At 32.5% G+C, this 16770-nt stretch overlaps 1 protein-coding gene across 1 annotated transcript in view; it reads right to left on the bottom strand.

The window, feature by feature from the left end:
- The window catches only part of LOC118191412 (beta-alanine transporter-like), a 533418-nt gene that overhangs the window by 116982 nt on the left and 399666 nt on the right, over nucleotides 1–16770 (bottom strand). Inside the window, exons 5-7 of the mRNA XM_085824846.1 lie at nucleotides 13423–13549; nucleotides 11098–11222; nucleotides 2579–2805 (exon numbers count right to left, since the gene is read on the bottom strand). Coding sequence (XP_085680972.1) covers nucleotides 2579–2805; nucleotides 11098–11222; nucleotides 13423–13549 — 479 coding nt within the window. The remainder of the gene's footprint in view (nucleotides 1–2578; nucleotides 2806–11097; nucleotides 11223–13422; nucleotides 13550–16770) is intronic.

The following is a 16770-nucleotide window of genomic DNA, read 5'->3' as shown; positions in this document are numbered from 1 at the left end:
TAGGACAAAATCCTTAATTGTGGTTGTATAGTGTATTTAATATGCTAAATAGGTAATTATGTCCCTGGACTTGCATAGCAAGGCTATATTATTATTCACGTCATGTTTTCTGCACCTGCCATTATAGTTAAAAGACTGAATATCGCATTATATTTATCGCACCTGGATTGTTATTTTCTAATTAGTATTTCCGAATTAGTATATTTGTACTAAACTGTCAAAATGTTTATTAGGCAGTACAGTTAAAATTCACTGGTCATCTCAATTAGATGTGTTTATAGATAGGGAAATTTTAATTTTCACGAGAGTTGCATGCTTTACCATGCTATGGAATTATGCATGCATATGCATATATAATCCTTCACTGATTATGAGAAATGCTATCCACCTCCTCCAGGTTATTATGTTAATAATGACTTACACCTAACGGTAAACACCTCTCCATCTGTCACCTACTTAATTACAGGTAACTCTGACTGTTCTGAGAAAGAAACTAGCTAGAGTACCATACACGGGTTTCAAAATTTCTTGCATTCTGGCCTAAACTTTTATGGAATAAATGTTTCTCAGTTTTTGTTATTCTTTAAATTATTGTTAATTGACAGTCGGAATATATAGCTTTCCAGTTTTGTCTCTTTATTTATCCTTTTATAATTTTGCTGCGTGAATCGATCAGTTTGGTGACTTTCCAACTGGACAGCGCTGTATCGCAAAATGTATTTATTATTTTATTGTTTTTTTAATTTTGTTGTAGAATCTTAGCAGCTAAATGTTTCACTGTTATGTATTTCTAGATAAAGAGATTGATGTATATACTTTTCAGAAAATTTAAGAGTTCAGACTGGAAGACATTTCCTTGTGCAAAAAAGGAAATTAGAAAGTCTTCAATATTCATCACTTCATCCATAGTTAAAATGTTTTAAATCAACTTTGTGAGTAGGAAAATTAAGAAACATCCGAAACTTATATCACAATTTTATTTTGTTCACCACCTCTACGTTTTGATAATAATTGACTTAAACGTAATCGGTGTAAATTTAAAAAATGTGTCTGGTGTTAAAGTTTAAACACCGCGACAATGATGATGAGGCGCTTATCGATTATAGTTGACTTGTTCCTTTCTAATCGCTATCGGATAAATCATTACTTACATTAATTTAGCGCTTAACCTTTTCTTTTACGTTTCCTTCAAAAAACTTGCAGCAAGCAAATAAGATCACGACTTCTAACAAAAATAGCATTAGCTACGCCCTAAGTAGCCCATCGTTATTGTTGCCCTTATCTTCGGAAAACTGTTTACTTTATCAAAAAACGATACTTAATCGCATTTTACTTCATCGATTTTTTTCCACTAACATGGGCCACTAAGAACATCGTAAAGCTTTTCTTTAATCTGTTAATAATGTCTTTCAACCAAATTCTGGAGTGTGAACAGAAAACAATAGTGACAAAATTAATTACTTTTGTCACTACAATCAGAGGAGAAGTAGTTGCAGAGACTGGCATCCATGACTATGTCTTTGCTCAGCTTAATTTCGTTGGAGCATCAAAATATTTTTCTCTTTCGTCTTTCAATTTTAGGTTAGACTTGAATAACAATAATTCGAATAGAACTGAAAACTGGTAAAAAGTTAGAAGGAAGGATACCTTTACTTTTGGTTACTTTATAGAGATCATTCACGTATCTGAAACCCTCGTAAAATCAAAAAATCAATTTTTCTATCACCAGATTTCAAACCACAAAATTTCCAGTTAGAACTTGATGTTCAATCACTTACTTTAAGAAAATATGCATGAAAGAATGGGATGAAATTTTTCAAGAATTATAAATTTTACAATAAGGAGGATCATGATAAATAGCAATAACATCTGATTGCATTTGCGGCGGATAAAGAAAATTCTATGACAGGAAAATAACACATTCGCAACGTATCCACTAACGGGCAAGTCGTATATATACGTTCAAAAATTTTATCATGATATCTTTTTGTACAGACACATTCATCTTGAAGTGGTTTCAGACAATTGAAAGTAGTAATCTACTGGAAGAAAAGGAACTAAAGTACAAAGTGGACCATTTTGGAATCATAATCAAGAGAATGTTATTTACGTGCAGAGTCATCGGGTTATTTTGAACAAGGAGACGTGAAAAATGTGCAGTGCCCTCGCCGGGGCTCGAACCTCACCTCTCGAATACGCGCCTAGCGTGCTACTATTACACCGCGAAGGCATGAAGTAAAGAGGGAGAATATACCTTATATACTTCCTATATTATAGCGATTAGGGTTCCCAGTCGCCAAATCCTGGTGGTGACGAATTTTTAGTTCGGGCGCCACTGTAGAGTCAGTAGGTTATTTTGAAGAAGGGGACGTTAAAAATATGCAGTGTCCTTGCCGGGACTCGAACCTAGACGTCTTGAATACGCGCCGAGCGTCCTACCGTTACACCACAAAGGCATGCTGGAAGGAGGAAGGAAATACCTTATATATTCATTGCCTTTTGGGGAAATTTACGGTTTGGGGGGGGAATCCTCTGGCCGTTTGGAGGGTTGATAATAGTATGAAACCATTTCACTTACCTAGGTAAGGAATTGAAAATGCCTGAAAAAGGCTCATAATCCCACTTAAGGCACCGAAAATGAAAGTTGAGCATCTTCGACCAGAGCTCCGGAGGGTCAGCGTTGCCACGACGACGGCTACTAGCTCGGCAGCAGCACACAGGCAAAAGTTGAGTTGTATACTGATTTCTGATGACAGATAAACAGAATAGTACGTGAGGCCTTGGCACGCTGTCGATGAAAAAGATCTGAAAATATAAAGAAAAGGCAAGGATTTCAGTTAAAGAAATTAATCGCTTGATATGGTATTACTTATTAATCCTTCTTTACTAAACTGACCTAATGATCGGAATGAAAAAGCAATAAATTCATTTCGTTAACCGAAATAGATTTTATAGCATACGATTAAATAATTGTGCAATAATACGTAAAACCACACAGTTTCTAAGCTAACATCTCAAAGATTAGTTTAATATTAAAGAAAAAAAATTAATGAAAATAAATAATCATAACATTCTTCGATAATATTTTTAATGATATAAAATAAAATCTAAAATAACTGACTATGAAAACAAAATGAATAATTCAAAAGCAATTTCAATTAAAAAAAATTTTAAGTTTGTTTCTGCATTTCATTTTCATATGTCAAGCAATATTCACAGGAAACATTAAAATATTACAGTAGTATATAACAGTTTGAATGAAATTAAAAATTCATTAACTGTAGACAATGACTGCATTTATTCTGTTGTTGGGAATTTTGTTCTTTCCTACCTCATGTTTAATGGTGTAATTTAGAAGTACGCTTTGCTAGCAGTCGGGAGATCCTGACTTCGAATTTTGGCGACAAAAAAGCTAATGTCTTACGCCTTCCGGCTGTATAAAAACCAAAAACCAAAATCGCTCTACAAGTGGCTTCAAAACTAAATGTACAATAACTTGTTATCATGTAGATATGGTATTTGCTCGGTCAGCCCTCAGTCGCATTTTAAGTGGGGAGAGAATGAAAGAAAGTTTATCCTTCCTTCCCTACTTTCGGGGTTTAATTGTAAAGCCCCTCCGCTAGGAATCGAGAGGTGCGGAGTTTGAATCCCTGTGAAGGCTTTATTGACATTGTTTCCTACCCCAAATTAAACTACAAAGCTGTTCAAATGTTTTATTATCAACAATCCATTTACTTCTGTTTCAGATAATACTGTGTAAATGAACATTTGTGTAAATGGATTTAGATATTTTGCAATTGCTTCTAGGTTATTTCATTCACTACAGTTCCGGTTCTAGATAATATTTGTTCTCAATGTTATAACAAATACAGGTAAAATACCTTTATGGAATAAATCTCTTGATGATGGCAGTTTTATGACATCGAAGAAAAATGAAAGTTCTTACACCTTATCAATTAATGATATTTTCTACTTATAAGTGACAGGGTTGTATCGCTAAGTTATTGAAAACAAACATATTTCTACGAGCAGTTAATAAATCATCTTTATCAGAAAGCGGGCTTTAATAGAGGTAAGTACAGGCTATAAAAACTGCTATTATTGTGTCTAGAATGTTATTAGTAAATATTTATTGAATGTATTTGACACTTTAAGTAACTCACATATTCAGTATGTGCAAGTCATATGCAGCCCTTATTTTCGAAACTGTTGATCAGAGACATAACACGTGCAATTCCAGACACTAAAAGCTTTTGGTGACGCAAATATTCATATTTTTCATTTAAAATAATGTTTTGAAACAATCACGAAATCTAACTATACTTATTCTAAGAAATAAAATACAAAGATTTGACAAAGACTGATCAAGATAATTAATTTAAAAGCTTGAGATAATGTTTATAGATCATTAATAGTTTGAAGGCCAAATTATATAAATTTATAAGTAAACGACGAGAATTGTACATGAATATCACTTATGTGAAAGGTTTATGATGTTAACAAAATTAAACGACGAGAATTGCTATGTAGATTGTAGCGAAAAGTATTGATTAATAAAAAATCTTTTCAAAAAGAGATCTTATTCACAGACTTTATAATATAAAGTAATATAATATTCACAGACTTTTACAGAATTTGCATTACAGAATTTGCATACTTGTTAGGTTTCAAGCGTTGTCACATTGCCAACTAGCAACATTATATATGCATTCATTAAATATGAAAAATATCTCTAGTCTAATGACTTTTTTTGGTGTGAATCTACATTGTGATTCTAGGGTAATAATGCAAATGAATGTTATTAACTTGCTTTTAGCATTTGAAAAATTATAAACTGTTTAAGAAAAATTCTTCATTCTGGCAAATGTAATTAAAATTACAAATTAATAAAATTTTGCACACTAATACTACTAATACACTACTTGCACTGAAACTTTTCAGTATGGGATAGCAGGACTAAAAGTTGTCCTAAAAGTTACTTTTACACTTTCTGAAAAAAGAAACCTTTTAAAATTTCCTTTTTTCTGAAACTTTGAACCTTGAAAAATTAAAATGCCTTCAAATTTTGCTTAATCTGTTTACTGTTTAATAAGCTTAATCTGTTTACTGTAAATTCATTATACTTTTTATTACAGAACTGCGATGTTTGTTTCGTTTTGGGCAATCGCAAGTTTTGCGCTATTTTCCTTTATATGCATGATAAAAAAAAATTTCTGTAGTTGCATTCATTTTACGCTCTGTTATTTATAAAATGGGAAACGAAAATTTAAATTCTGATAATTAAAACGCGTTATAATGTACAATTTATCATTTTTTTGACTGTAAATGTACATTTATAGCGACATTTATCTTCAGAAATATATCTTGGATAATACCCCGCAAGTCCTAAAAATGACTGGACTTGTGTTTTCGTCGTAGGTTGGAAAGTCCTTTATGGCTTGGATTTTTATTTCTGCTGGTCTTCTTTGACCTTGTTCTACAACATGACCTAGATATTTGACGGTCGTATGAGCAAACTGACATTTCGAAGGCTTAATATGCAGTTTAGCAATTTTCATCTTCTCCAAAATAATTTTTAAGTACTTCAAATGTTCTTCCCAGGTTTGCGAGAATACTGCAACATCGTCAATATGGGGTACAGCAAATTCTTCACAGTTTCTTAATAATCCTGTCATCAAGCGGCTAAAATCATATGGCGCAATTTTTAGCCCGAAAGGTAACCTTAAAGGTTTAAATGTTCCAAAACTTGTTGCAAAAGCAGCGAAATGCTGGGCTCGTTTAGTTAGTGGGATCTGCCAGTAACTTCGAGTAAGATCTAGAACAGTCATATATCTCGTAGACGACACTTTTTCGCTAAATGTTCAATGTGTTTGGCAAGGGAAAATATTGTGTCCTAATTGCCTTGTTCAAGCGACGGTAATCAATGCATGGTCTTGCCTCTTTGCCAGGAACTTCAACCAGTATGAGTGGAGATGTAAAATCCGATTCACCTGGTCCTATTACTTTCAGTTTTACCATCTTTTCTACTTCCGTTTTAGAAATCTCGGTTTGTCTGCCAGACATCCGATAACGTTTTGCGCAAATTGGTATTTTTGCTTCTAATTCTATATCATGTTCGGTAAAGTCAATACATTCTGGTTCATTAGAGATAATACAGGAATACTTGCATATCAACTGCTTTAAATCTTTTCGTTGGTATTTAGATAATAGTGAATTTAAGTGGATGCCTTGCAAAACTTCAGACATTTCAATAAATGCGCTATAATTTAGACTCGGTATTTCATCTTCATAGCCGTTTATCCTGTCTTCTAAACATAGCAAATTTATATTTTCTTCTCGTTGAAAATACGGTTTCAGCATATTAATGTGGTACATCTGAGTTTTATTTTTCTCGGGAAACTTGACTACATAATTTGTCTCTGATAATTGTTGAATTAGTTTTCCAGGACCTACCCATTTAACTGATAGTTTGTTTGGCTTCGATGGAGCTACAACTAAAACTAAGTCTCCTTGAAATTTACGTTCTACAGCTTTGTGATCACACCAGAGGTTTTGCTTTTCTTTGGCTTCTTCCATATGCTGGGCAGCGAGTTCTTGACATTTCCTCATTCGATTAATTAGGTCAAAAATATAGTCCACTACTGTATTTTCTCCTCTTCTTTACCAGATAATTTTTCGTACAATAGCATAATTGGAGCTCTTAAGTTTCTGTCATGAACTAATTCTGCGGGCGAGAAACCGTGAATAGTCGTTCGAAGAACAACGATATTTTTCAGGAACAACAATCAATAGTCTTTGTGTTCCATCAAGATCTTCTTTTTTGAAAAAGAGCATTTGGCCTTTCAACATATAGCTCGTACTCTTAGAAGATTTTATTTTAGCTTCTTCATAAACTCGCTTCATTTCGACGCTTTAATTCTGTTCTTGTATAAATATTTCTGAAGAGCCCTTTATCAGATCTTATTCTGAACGTTAATATTTCACAGGAGGCGAACTTTCATTTTCAGTCAATGGATCTTTGTCGTTAAGTTCAGTTTCAGAATTTAACTCATTTGTTGAGACCAGATTTTCCGTTTAATTTAGTTGCTGTTGAGCAGAAGGTTGTATGGCGTTTATCATATGAATTTGAACTTCTTCATCTAGTTTTGCTTCTTCAAATAATGCAGCGGTTTTGTTTTATAGAAGATACCTTCCTTGATCTAATGAATCTCTTAAGACTACAGCCTTTGTTATTATATGAACCTGATCCATTCAAGTTCTTCAGCCAAAGGAAGGCACACCGGATATTCTTCCAGAGGTGTTCGTATCCACACGGTTTCACCCTTATACATGGAAGACTGTACATACTTTTGGCCAATTAAATCCAATGTTGCACCGGTATCTCTAAGTATGGGCATTTTATAGCCATTTACTTTACCTAGACTGGTATATGGAGCCATAATATCCTTAAAACTATTTTTGGAAAATTCATTTGAGGGTACAGTTTCACTGGCTGCTACAGTTTCTAAAATTTTCTTGAGTTTATTACACTGAGGTCGAAGATGCGAGTAGGATCCGCATTCATAACAACGAGGTTGTCTCAATTTTTCAAATTCCTTTTCATGAATTTTATTAGTACATTATGTCCTAATTATAGGTTTACGATTAAAATCTTTCGAGATTGCTTTAGAATTATGTCTATTATGATAACCACTTTGCATTTTGTTCACGTTTTGATGACTTTCTTGAAGTTTCAAACCTTGTTTTCTAGGATTCTCTCTCTTAAAGCTCTGTTTAATACTCTTAATACTCGTCTAATTTATTCTGCTAGCTCATATGGAGTTTTTAATTTCATCCATTGGTCGAGAAAATGATCCTTTACTTCCACGGGAACCCTATATTTAATTTGCTCGGTAACTATTAAATCTTTCAGATTTTCAAATTTCTTAATTTCTAAATCCGCAATCTACTCTAAAAATAACTATAAAGTTCATGAGCATAATTTCTCCAAGATGTTTTAGGAGTTTTTTGATGTCGATAAAAGCATTGTTTCAGCTTTTCACTGTTAAGTTTATATCTCCTTAAGATTAGATTTTTCAGATATTCGTACTTAGTCGCATCTTCAGATGGTTCTCTGGCTAACATATTGGAGATTTCGTAGGGTAAAACACCCAAAAGGTAGGCCGTCCAATCTTTCTTATGAACTTGAGCCACTTCAGCTTTTCTCTCAAAATTTATCAAATATAGTTCCATTTCATCCCTTTTTTCGTCAAACTTTGGAGTAATTTGTGACAACTGGATTTTATTGCTTGATTCTACTATATTCGCTATTGATACTCTAGCTCGTATTACTTGATTTTCAATTTCAAGCCGCTTTCTTTCCAATTCATATACGCTTGCTTCTCTCGCTTCTTGAGCCAGGCGTTCTTCTCGAGCTAGGCGTTCAGCAATTATTCGGTTTAGAATTAATTTAACTTCTTCCTTGTGGTAAAACTGACTTTCAGTGATTATCTTTTTAATTTCTGGGACCTTACTAGTTAGCTGCATTTCCTCGCTTATTTCTTCGGCTACCTCTATTAAATCTTATTTTCTACCCTTGGCAAGAAATGACATGTTTGGAAATAGAAAAACTCTTCGACAGCGTTTCAAAATTAATTTTAAAAGGCTTTTAGACAATACTCAAAAATTCAAATCATCGTGCTCAATCTAGCCTTTTTTTAATTAGAAATTCAAGTATGACACAATGTATTTTTTGAAAAACACGTAATGCAATTAAACTTACGTGCTTTTCGATAAACAAAAATCTGCGATGCTTGCTCTTAATAGCTTATACTAAAGTAAATAAAAAAAGAATTCAGGCCTCTAACTTGATTCACACAACTAAATTCTTGATTTGCGACTCTGATACAAGAGCTCAAATTTCATAATAGAAGTATTCTAATATCAACGTAATAAAAGTGTCTCTCTAATACAAGATCTCAAATTTCATAATAGAAATATTCTAATATTAATGTAATAAATTTGCCACTCTAATTAAAGAGCTAAAATTTTATAATATAAATATTCTAATATTAACATAACAAATTTGCCACTTTAATATGAGAGCTCAAATTTTAAAAGAACGTTAAATATTTTGACGCTTTAATCCAAAAGCTTAAATAGTATAGAATATCGTTCTATTAGTTGATATCAATAATAAGATGCAACATTTTCATACAAGATGGCATAGTATTCATTAAAAGGTATACTCACAAGTACTGTATTTTCTTTTCCTTTAAATAAACACTAGTTTCGCCTTTCAATCCCAGCGACTACCACCAGATATTTATTCTTGTACGTATACGTATGTAATGAAGTTTTAAAGAACTCTCGCCATTTTGGAACGAATAACAAACTTTATTAATCAAAACTTACATAATAAAGTGGAAAAACATTTTTCAAGCTCGCGTATCGTCTGCGTATATTCTTTGCGGATAATCGTTTGCGGTAATTTACATTTCTTAGTGGAATTATGTTGGTAGCGTAGCAACGCAAATACGTTACGAAAGGAATCGTAAATAGAGCAATATGCCTTAGACAGCTTGATGTTCCTTGAAGTAGTCAAGTTGCTAAGTAACACAATTCTTCCTTTCGGATGAATAGGGAAAGATGCTAGGAGAAAAAAATACTGGCCATTCTCTTATTTTTAAACTAAAATTACGTTAAAATAGTGGCCCCTGCTGAGTAATGCTATGGACAAAACTGAATATGGCATCATTTGTTAGGTGTATGACAATGACAATCATTCGGATATTCCTGTAGCAGAGAGAAAGGTCTTAGAATTACTAGAAAATTCCAAATGGGATACCAATATTGAGAAATGTTTAGTGCATTTATTATGATCAAATAAATTATATTTGTCTTTTAGACTTTAATGCCAATTTTTTTATCAAAGCTTTCGTAACTCATTTAAAATTTGTACGTAAGCCGACGCTTAAACTTCAATAAAGCATTTTTTAAAACCATTCAGTTTATAGAAGGAAATATAAGATAATTTAGCATACCTTTTGTTAATTATTGATGAGCATTTGCAGCATTACTTTAATTGTTTTTAGCAACGTGTTCTTCATACCTCCGTGGAATATGAGTTGGTTTGCTTCTGAATTCCTTTCTACTTGTACAGAAATGACGACGAAATTTGAAAGATAACCCGAGGAAATTTAATAACGTGTTTAAGAAATAATGAAGGGCGAAATATTTTAACTATTAAAAACTAACAGCAAAGGATTTCCGTTTAACGCACGAACTCTTTCAACGGGATGAGGAAGCTATTAATAATATAGAAATGAGAAATTCGGCACTGTGTTCGACCCGAGGCAATGTTTGGGATTTAGATGGTTATTAAATTCTGTGAAGCTTTATCAGATAAAACGATACAGAAGATTATTCTCAACTTAAGCACGCTGTAGGTATACGCAGCAGAGTAAACACATTTTGAAACGAAGATGGTAAGATTTCTAGGTCGACTTATTTTATAAAAGCGCTTTACCTTATTTTAATCCATGAAGTAAATTCATTTTGATTTAAGCAGGTTTTCCTTCATTATATTACATAAATATAATGAAATATTTATTTTTGATATATTTTACTAGCAGAAAATTTCCTTTCAGTTTAACAAAAATTTCGAATTAGTAAACGAAATTCATGCTAGGAGATTTATTTTAGCCAATACATTATATTTATGTTAGTAATTATTCTATCTGCTTTCACCGGAATGGGCGAAATAATTAAATAAATAAAGTTCAACTTGGGAGCAAATTCGTAGTTTAGAGAGAGTATTGTGAAAATCTCTCAGTGCATGAAATTACTTTGAAAAGACGAACCGCCCTTTCTGCAGCCTGCGATTTTGGTGAGTGAATTTCATCTTAGGATCTGTTAGATCCTAGAATTTAATCCCCATTTGTTGGAACCATATTTTATTATATTATATATTATATTAATATTATATATTATATATTAAGATTATATATTATATTATATATTATTATTTGACTTGCATCTGTTAATTTCAAGTTGTGCTACAAGACGTAGTTCTAATAAAGATTTTGTTGACTGTGTTACTAAAATTAACATACTCACGTGATAAAGAAAAGAAGGATTATCTTTCTCCTCATATTGGACGTACTGAGAAGGTCGCACAAACTGTGACCGCCCGTTTCTCGCTGCCTGTCTTCTTGGAGAGCAATCTCTACCCTGAAACGCCTCTGCAAAAACAAAAATTAAAACAAAAACGCTGTTATAACTTGCAAGTAATCAAATACACTATAACATAATGAAAAATTAATCAGAAAAAAGAGGAACTAAGTATCCTAGGAACAAAAAGTGGAGAGAAATATAAAGTATAAAAATGAATACTTTTTAATTAAGAATTCAGTTGAAATAAAAAAGAATTAACTTGAAATATGAAAACCTCAGATAATGGTATAACATCACTAAGAAGTTTAACACTAAAATGTATTAAAAATTTTAAAAAATGAGATCATTAAAATATATTAATACATGTTCATCAACAAAAATAATTTATGTTTATGAATTTAATTTCTTTTCAGGTTTATTTATTTTTATATTCATTTCTGTTCTTAAACAGAAATAATAATCTACCTTTCCGACTGATAAACCAAAGTTTTTATTATTAAATACTACTGAAAATTTACCTAAAAGAATTTTAGTTAAAATTTTTAATCTTTGTTAAAATGTATTTAATTAAAAGTTAAATTTAAAATAATTTAAAACCTCCAACTCTGATTTTAAAACTCCAATTCCAGTGTTTGTTCCCGACTTTCTAATCACTTAAAATAATGTATGGAGGAGATTTCTACCTGCACATTTCTTCAAAACTTTATCATTACCATTCCGTATCATTTTGGAAAACAGATGATAGTGTATATAGAAAGCAGAGATAGAAAGTTTGCAATCTATTTAAGGTATGATATTAAAAATCTGTCTTATGTTTTAAAACCTATAATATAAATTGATACAGGATCTCAGAGAATGCATCGCAAAATCTCACAAGATCTCTGTGCAGCACGTATTATGTTAGTTGAAATGGAAAGGCATACATTTAACTCACTAACCCAAAACGTTTATGAACAAAATTAACAAATTTCAACATGTGCATATCAACACTAAGTCTATGACAGACGTCAATAGTGGTCTTCCGTTTCAGTCCGTACTATGACACGTTTAGTGTAACTCTTGTAGCAACTTGCGAGATGTTCTCCATGAAGTGTTTAAGATTATCAATTCATTCATTGAAAATCTCACTTCTGAAAGAGTTTCAAACAAGAAGACTCGGAGTGGGTTTGGACATCGTGTCTGTCATGGCATAAGTCCCTTTCTGCTAATTCACAGTCTTACAAATTGGCAACTGAATTTGTCTTGCGCATGATTCGCAAAGAAAGACGCAGTATTTAATGTTTATGAAAAAAATGTACAGTTTAACGGCCTCTATTTCCACATGCTCAATTTGAGGGAGCAAAAAGATCTGTTGCATGTTCACCCTGAAATTGTTGGTTCAACAGAAAGCGTTAGGATTAAAAAATTTGTTAGTTATTAGGCCACACCAGAAGCTGATTCAAATGAAAATAAATGTGCTCATGAACATGTGCCTTTTCGGAGCCCCCAAATTTGAAAAATGTGGGGATTCAATCAATCCTATAAATAGAATGTGGCCTCAACTAAGAGGATGATAATTTAAAGAAATAATGGCTTTTCAAGCTTCTGTAATAACATGTTAATAGCGTAAGTAACTATAATGTCTATATATAACTATAATGATCTTGTATTCTACTATGAATCTACGGTCCTTCTATTCTGATTGATCCTACTTGAATCTACGATCCTATTATCCTGATGCTCGATGGAATGCAGAAAATGAATGTTTTAGGGTTGTAGCTTCAATGTCTCACCATGATGCAAGGATGTGTAATATAGGAAGAGATAACTATTGAAACGATCGTGAAACGGATAGCTGTGAATTTACAGACAATTTTTTATTGGCGAGCGTTTATCGTACCGTCACGTGTTTGCATAATAAAATATCATGCGCATGTTGCTTGTGAGTGATTTAATTAAATAAAAGCACTTTAAAATACATTTCACATAATAAATGATTCACAGAGATCTTATGAATTCTAACTCTCCATTTTCAGAATATGCTTAGGCTTGAAATATATTATTATGAAGTACAGGTAAAATATATATTTGAACGAGCTCCTTCTTTATTCTAATGGCAATTCATTTTCATAACATCGAAAACAAACGATACTATATGCGCTTGTGTTTATTATCTTTATTCTATTTTTCAATTTAATTATAAGAAGTAGTACTTTTCATCGCTAAGTAAAATGATTATACCTCTTTGAGATGTAAGAAACAAGATAAGAGTTTAGACATGTGACTCACCTTGAGGCTGACGACGTAATCGGGTGACAGCCCTCTTCCGTTGGTGGTGGCGATGTTCCTAAGCAACCTCCCTGTCTCCTCGTACCTTCCTGCGGCCAACAACCATTTGGGAGACTCTGGAAAGACCCTGACAAACTGCTCGATTATGGCTCATGAAAAATAAGGCATCATTCAAAACAGAATATAAGAAGTGATAATATTACTTGAGTTAAGTATATGCTAGATGATATTGTAGGGCCTAGGGAGGGAACATTAGGATCTCAGAATCTTACGAAAGATTAGAGATGGTAAAACTAGAATATTCGCGCTTGTTTCTTAACTTAAATCTTTCAAACGCCTAACCTAAAAATCCAACGTTAACCAAATTTTATTAAAACAAAATTGGAAATATTAGTTTTATTTACGTCTAGTAGAACGTTAATTAAATGAAGAACGCGACTGTCATAATTTCTGAGTACTAGAAGCTATTTAATAAATGTAGATATAATTTTTAAAATTATGTTTTAAAATTTTTATTCATGAAACGCAGTTAAGAATTCAGAAGAATTGAGAAGTTTTAAAGATTAGATTTCCGCGATTAAGATTAGGAAACTGAATATTTGCCTCCTTGAATTTTGCCAATTGTCAAATTTGCCAATTGTTAGATAGATGCAATAATTCCTTACAATGTAACTAGGAAATTTAACATAAGTATTCTCTTGGTAAGGTACTTTTGCGTTCTACGAGCTCATAGATTTGGAGTAATTGAAGATAACACTTGATGAAGAATCGAACAATTTATTTAAACAAGACAGTTCCAAAGACACGTTTACAGCCGTCGAAAAACTACGATAAACACGCTGAAACAATCAGCCCACAGCCTTCAGGCTATAACGGTGAAGACAGTTTAACGACAAAGCATTAAAGAACAGCTCGATCGATCGCTTTCAAGTTAATTTCTGAACTCAAGACTAAACTCTACTATACTATTCATATATATAATAATAGTATATAATATCTTGGCATATCTAGTTGTGCGTATTAATGATACATTGTTTGCCAGTTGCTGTTAAACATCGGTGTACCATATACTTGCGTATTTGGCTATACATTATACTGTCACTATCTTCTTTTCATCAATTGCCCATGTAATATCATACATTTAAGTCTCTGTGTAATAATAACACTGAATGTATTGGGGTCGCTAGAGATTTTCATTGTATAATATATCCAACCATTATCCATTGTTTTAAATATATCCATTGTATTTATACCAACATTGAATGTATTTTGTGTTTTTCACGGTATAATATATGTTCATAATTTGTGGCATACTTAAGTCTATATTTCATCCTTTACAAATGTATAGTAACACATTTAACTGTCTGCATCAATTTATTTGCTGCATAAGGATCACAGGTGTCATGACAATTTTAAATGTATATTTGTGTTACCAACATTGAATGTATTTTATATTTTTATTGTATAGTATTGTATAGTATCTACTGTATCGTATTGTATTGTGGTATTGTTTAGTATTGTACAGTATCTTATATCAGTTGGCTTTATACAGGTTAAATATGTTAATTTTTATTCATTATAATCGTTTAATTAGCTTTTGTATTGTATTGTATTGTAGTATTGTATAGTATTGTATGGTATCTTATATTAGTTATCTTTTATGCAGGTAACTGCATCAATTTATTTGCTGCATTAGGATCACTGGTGTCATGACAATTTTAAATGTATTTTTGTGTCACTAACACTGAATGTATTTTGTATTTTCATCACTAGTGTCATGACAATTTTAAATGTATTTTTGTGTCACCAACACTGAATGTATTTTGTATTTTCATTGTATAGTATTGTATAGCATCTACTGTATCGTATTGTATTGTGGTATTGTATCTACTGTATCGTATTGTATTGTGGTATTGTATAGTATTGTATAGTATCTTATATCAGTTGGCTTTTAGTACAGGTTAAATATGTTTTTTTTTTTTTTTTTTTTTTTTTTTTGTATTGTATTGTATTGTAATATTGTATAGTATTGTATGGTATCTTATATTCGTTAACTTTTATGCAGGCTAAATATGTTATTTTTATTCCTCATAATCGTATAATTAGCCTTATTGCATGTTTTTCCCACAGTACCACGTGATCAATTGTATTGTACCGCTATTGCATTCAGTTACTAAGTTTGGTACGAATCCTGTACCATAATTGGTAGTAACCAATGTATCGACCTTTGTATATCTTAAACACAGTTGCATGCTAAATATATTTTGTATAACATATTCCTTTTTCCTAACTATTGTTGTACTATAGGGATTGAATGCGTACCGAGATCAAATTATATTGTACGCTACCTACTTCTTCTGTATCACATCACTACCTGCGGTATTGTAACATGACTTTGTCATAGCGAATATCTTGTTTATTACACTGACTTTCAATATGTTGCTTTGTCAAATATATGTACTTGGCTATGCAATGTATCCCGATCCAGTTGTTAGTCTTCTGAATTAAGTCGAATTCTGAATGCTTTACGCATTTCCCATGTATCAGTACTTCCAGTCACACACTGATGGATATTGTATTATTTTATTTTTATTTCTTTTGGTATATCCTCCGTGTATTGCTGTAATCATTTACATTCATTATGTCACTATGTTCTCTATTTTTATGTTATATTGTCATTAAGTCTAATTCTACTGTCTATATTTTACTCATTGTATATTATTGGGCTGCTCAACAACAGACTGAACTTTAGCTTATGTATATTCTATATTTGTGTGTATTACACCTTTGTAAAATTTTTGCTTATTGTCAAAACTCGCCCTTTTTGGCCCTTCACGCTTTTGTTATTTTATTTAATAAATGTGGGGCTTGGGCGGTTGTTGGGACTGTCTTTCGTGGGCATTTGGTCTGTTGGACTGCCCCCGGGTTGAATTCGGCTCTGGGTTTGGGAGCCCGGTGCGTGGCGTCTTGTGATTCCTCTTTAGGCTCTAGATGTAGGTGGACGTCGTGCTATACCGATTAACCTTTTGGTAAAGGGACAGTGCCCACGTCCTCCGTTGCTTATTGCTTATACTATTCAATTCAAGATATTCCTTTCTCCGCGTGCAGGCAGGATATATATAGCTTTAACCTACTTTCGAGAACATTCTCGAGGAAATCCGCTAAGAAAGCGTTCTAGAACGTTCTCGATTTGTCTATTGCATATCGCCAATTTTGTCACCAAGTGGGCGATATCGCACTATATCTGGCAACCGTGCCTTTTCTTGCTACTTTTTGACAAACCTAACCCCGCTTTACAAGGAAGCTATCTTACCGCAGCTACGCATTTCGCAACAGTACTAATGAAGG

The sequence above is a fragment of the Stegodyphus dumicola genome, chromosome 10 (assembly GCF_044657685.1).
Source record: "Stegodyphus dumicola isolate Sdum_Otavi_A_Nest chromosome 10, ASM4465768v1".
NCBI lineage: Eukaryota > Metazoa > Arthropoda > Arachnida > Araneae > Eresidae > Stegodyphus > Stegodyphus dumicola.
Note: the sequence above shows the minus strand (reverse complement) of the source record. Positions and strands in the feature narration are given on the sequence as shown.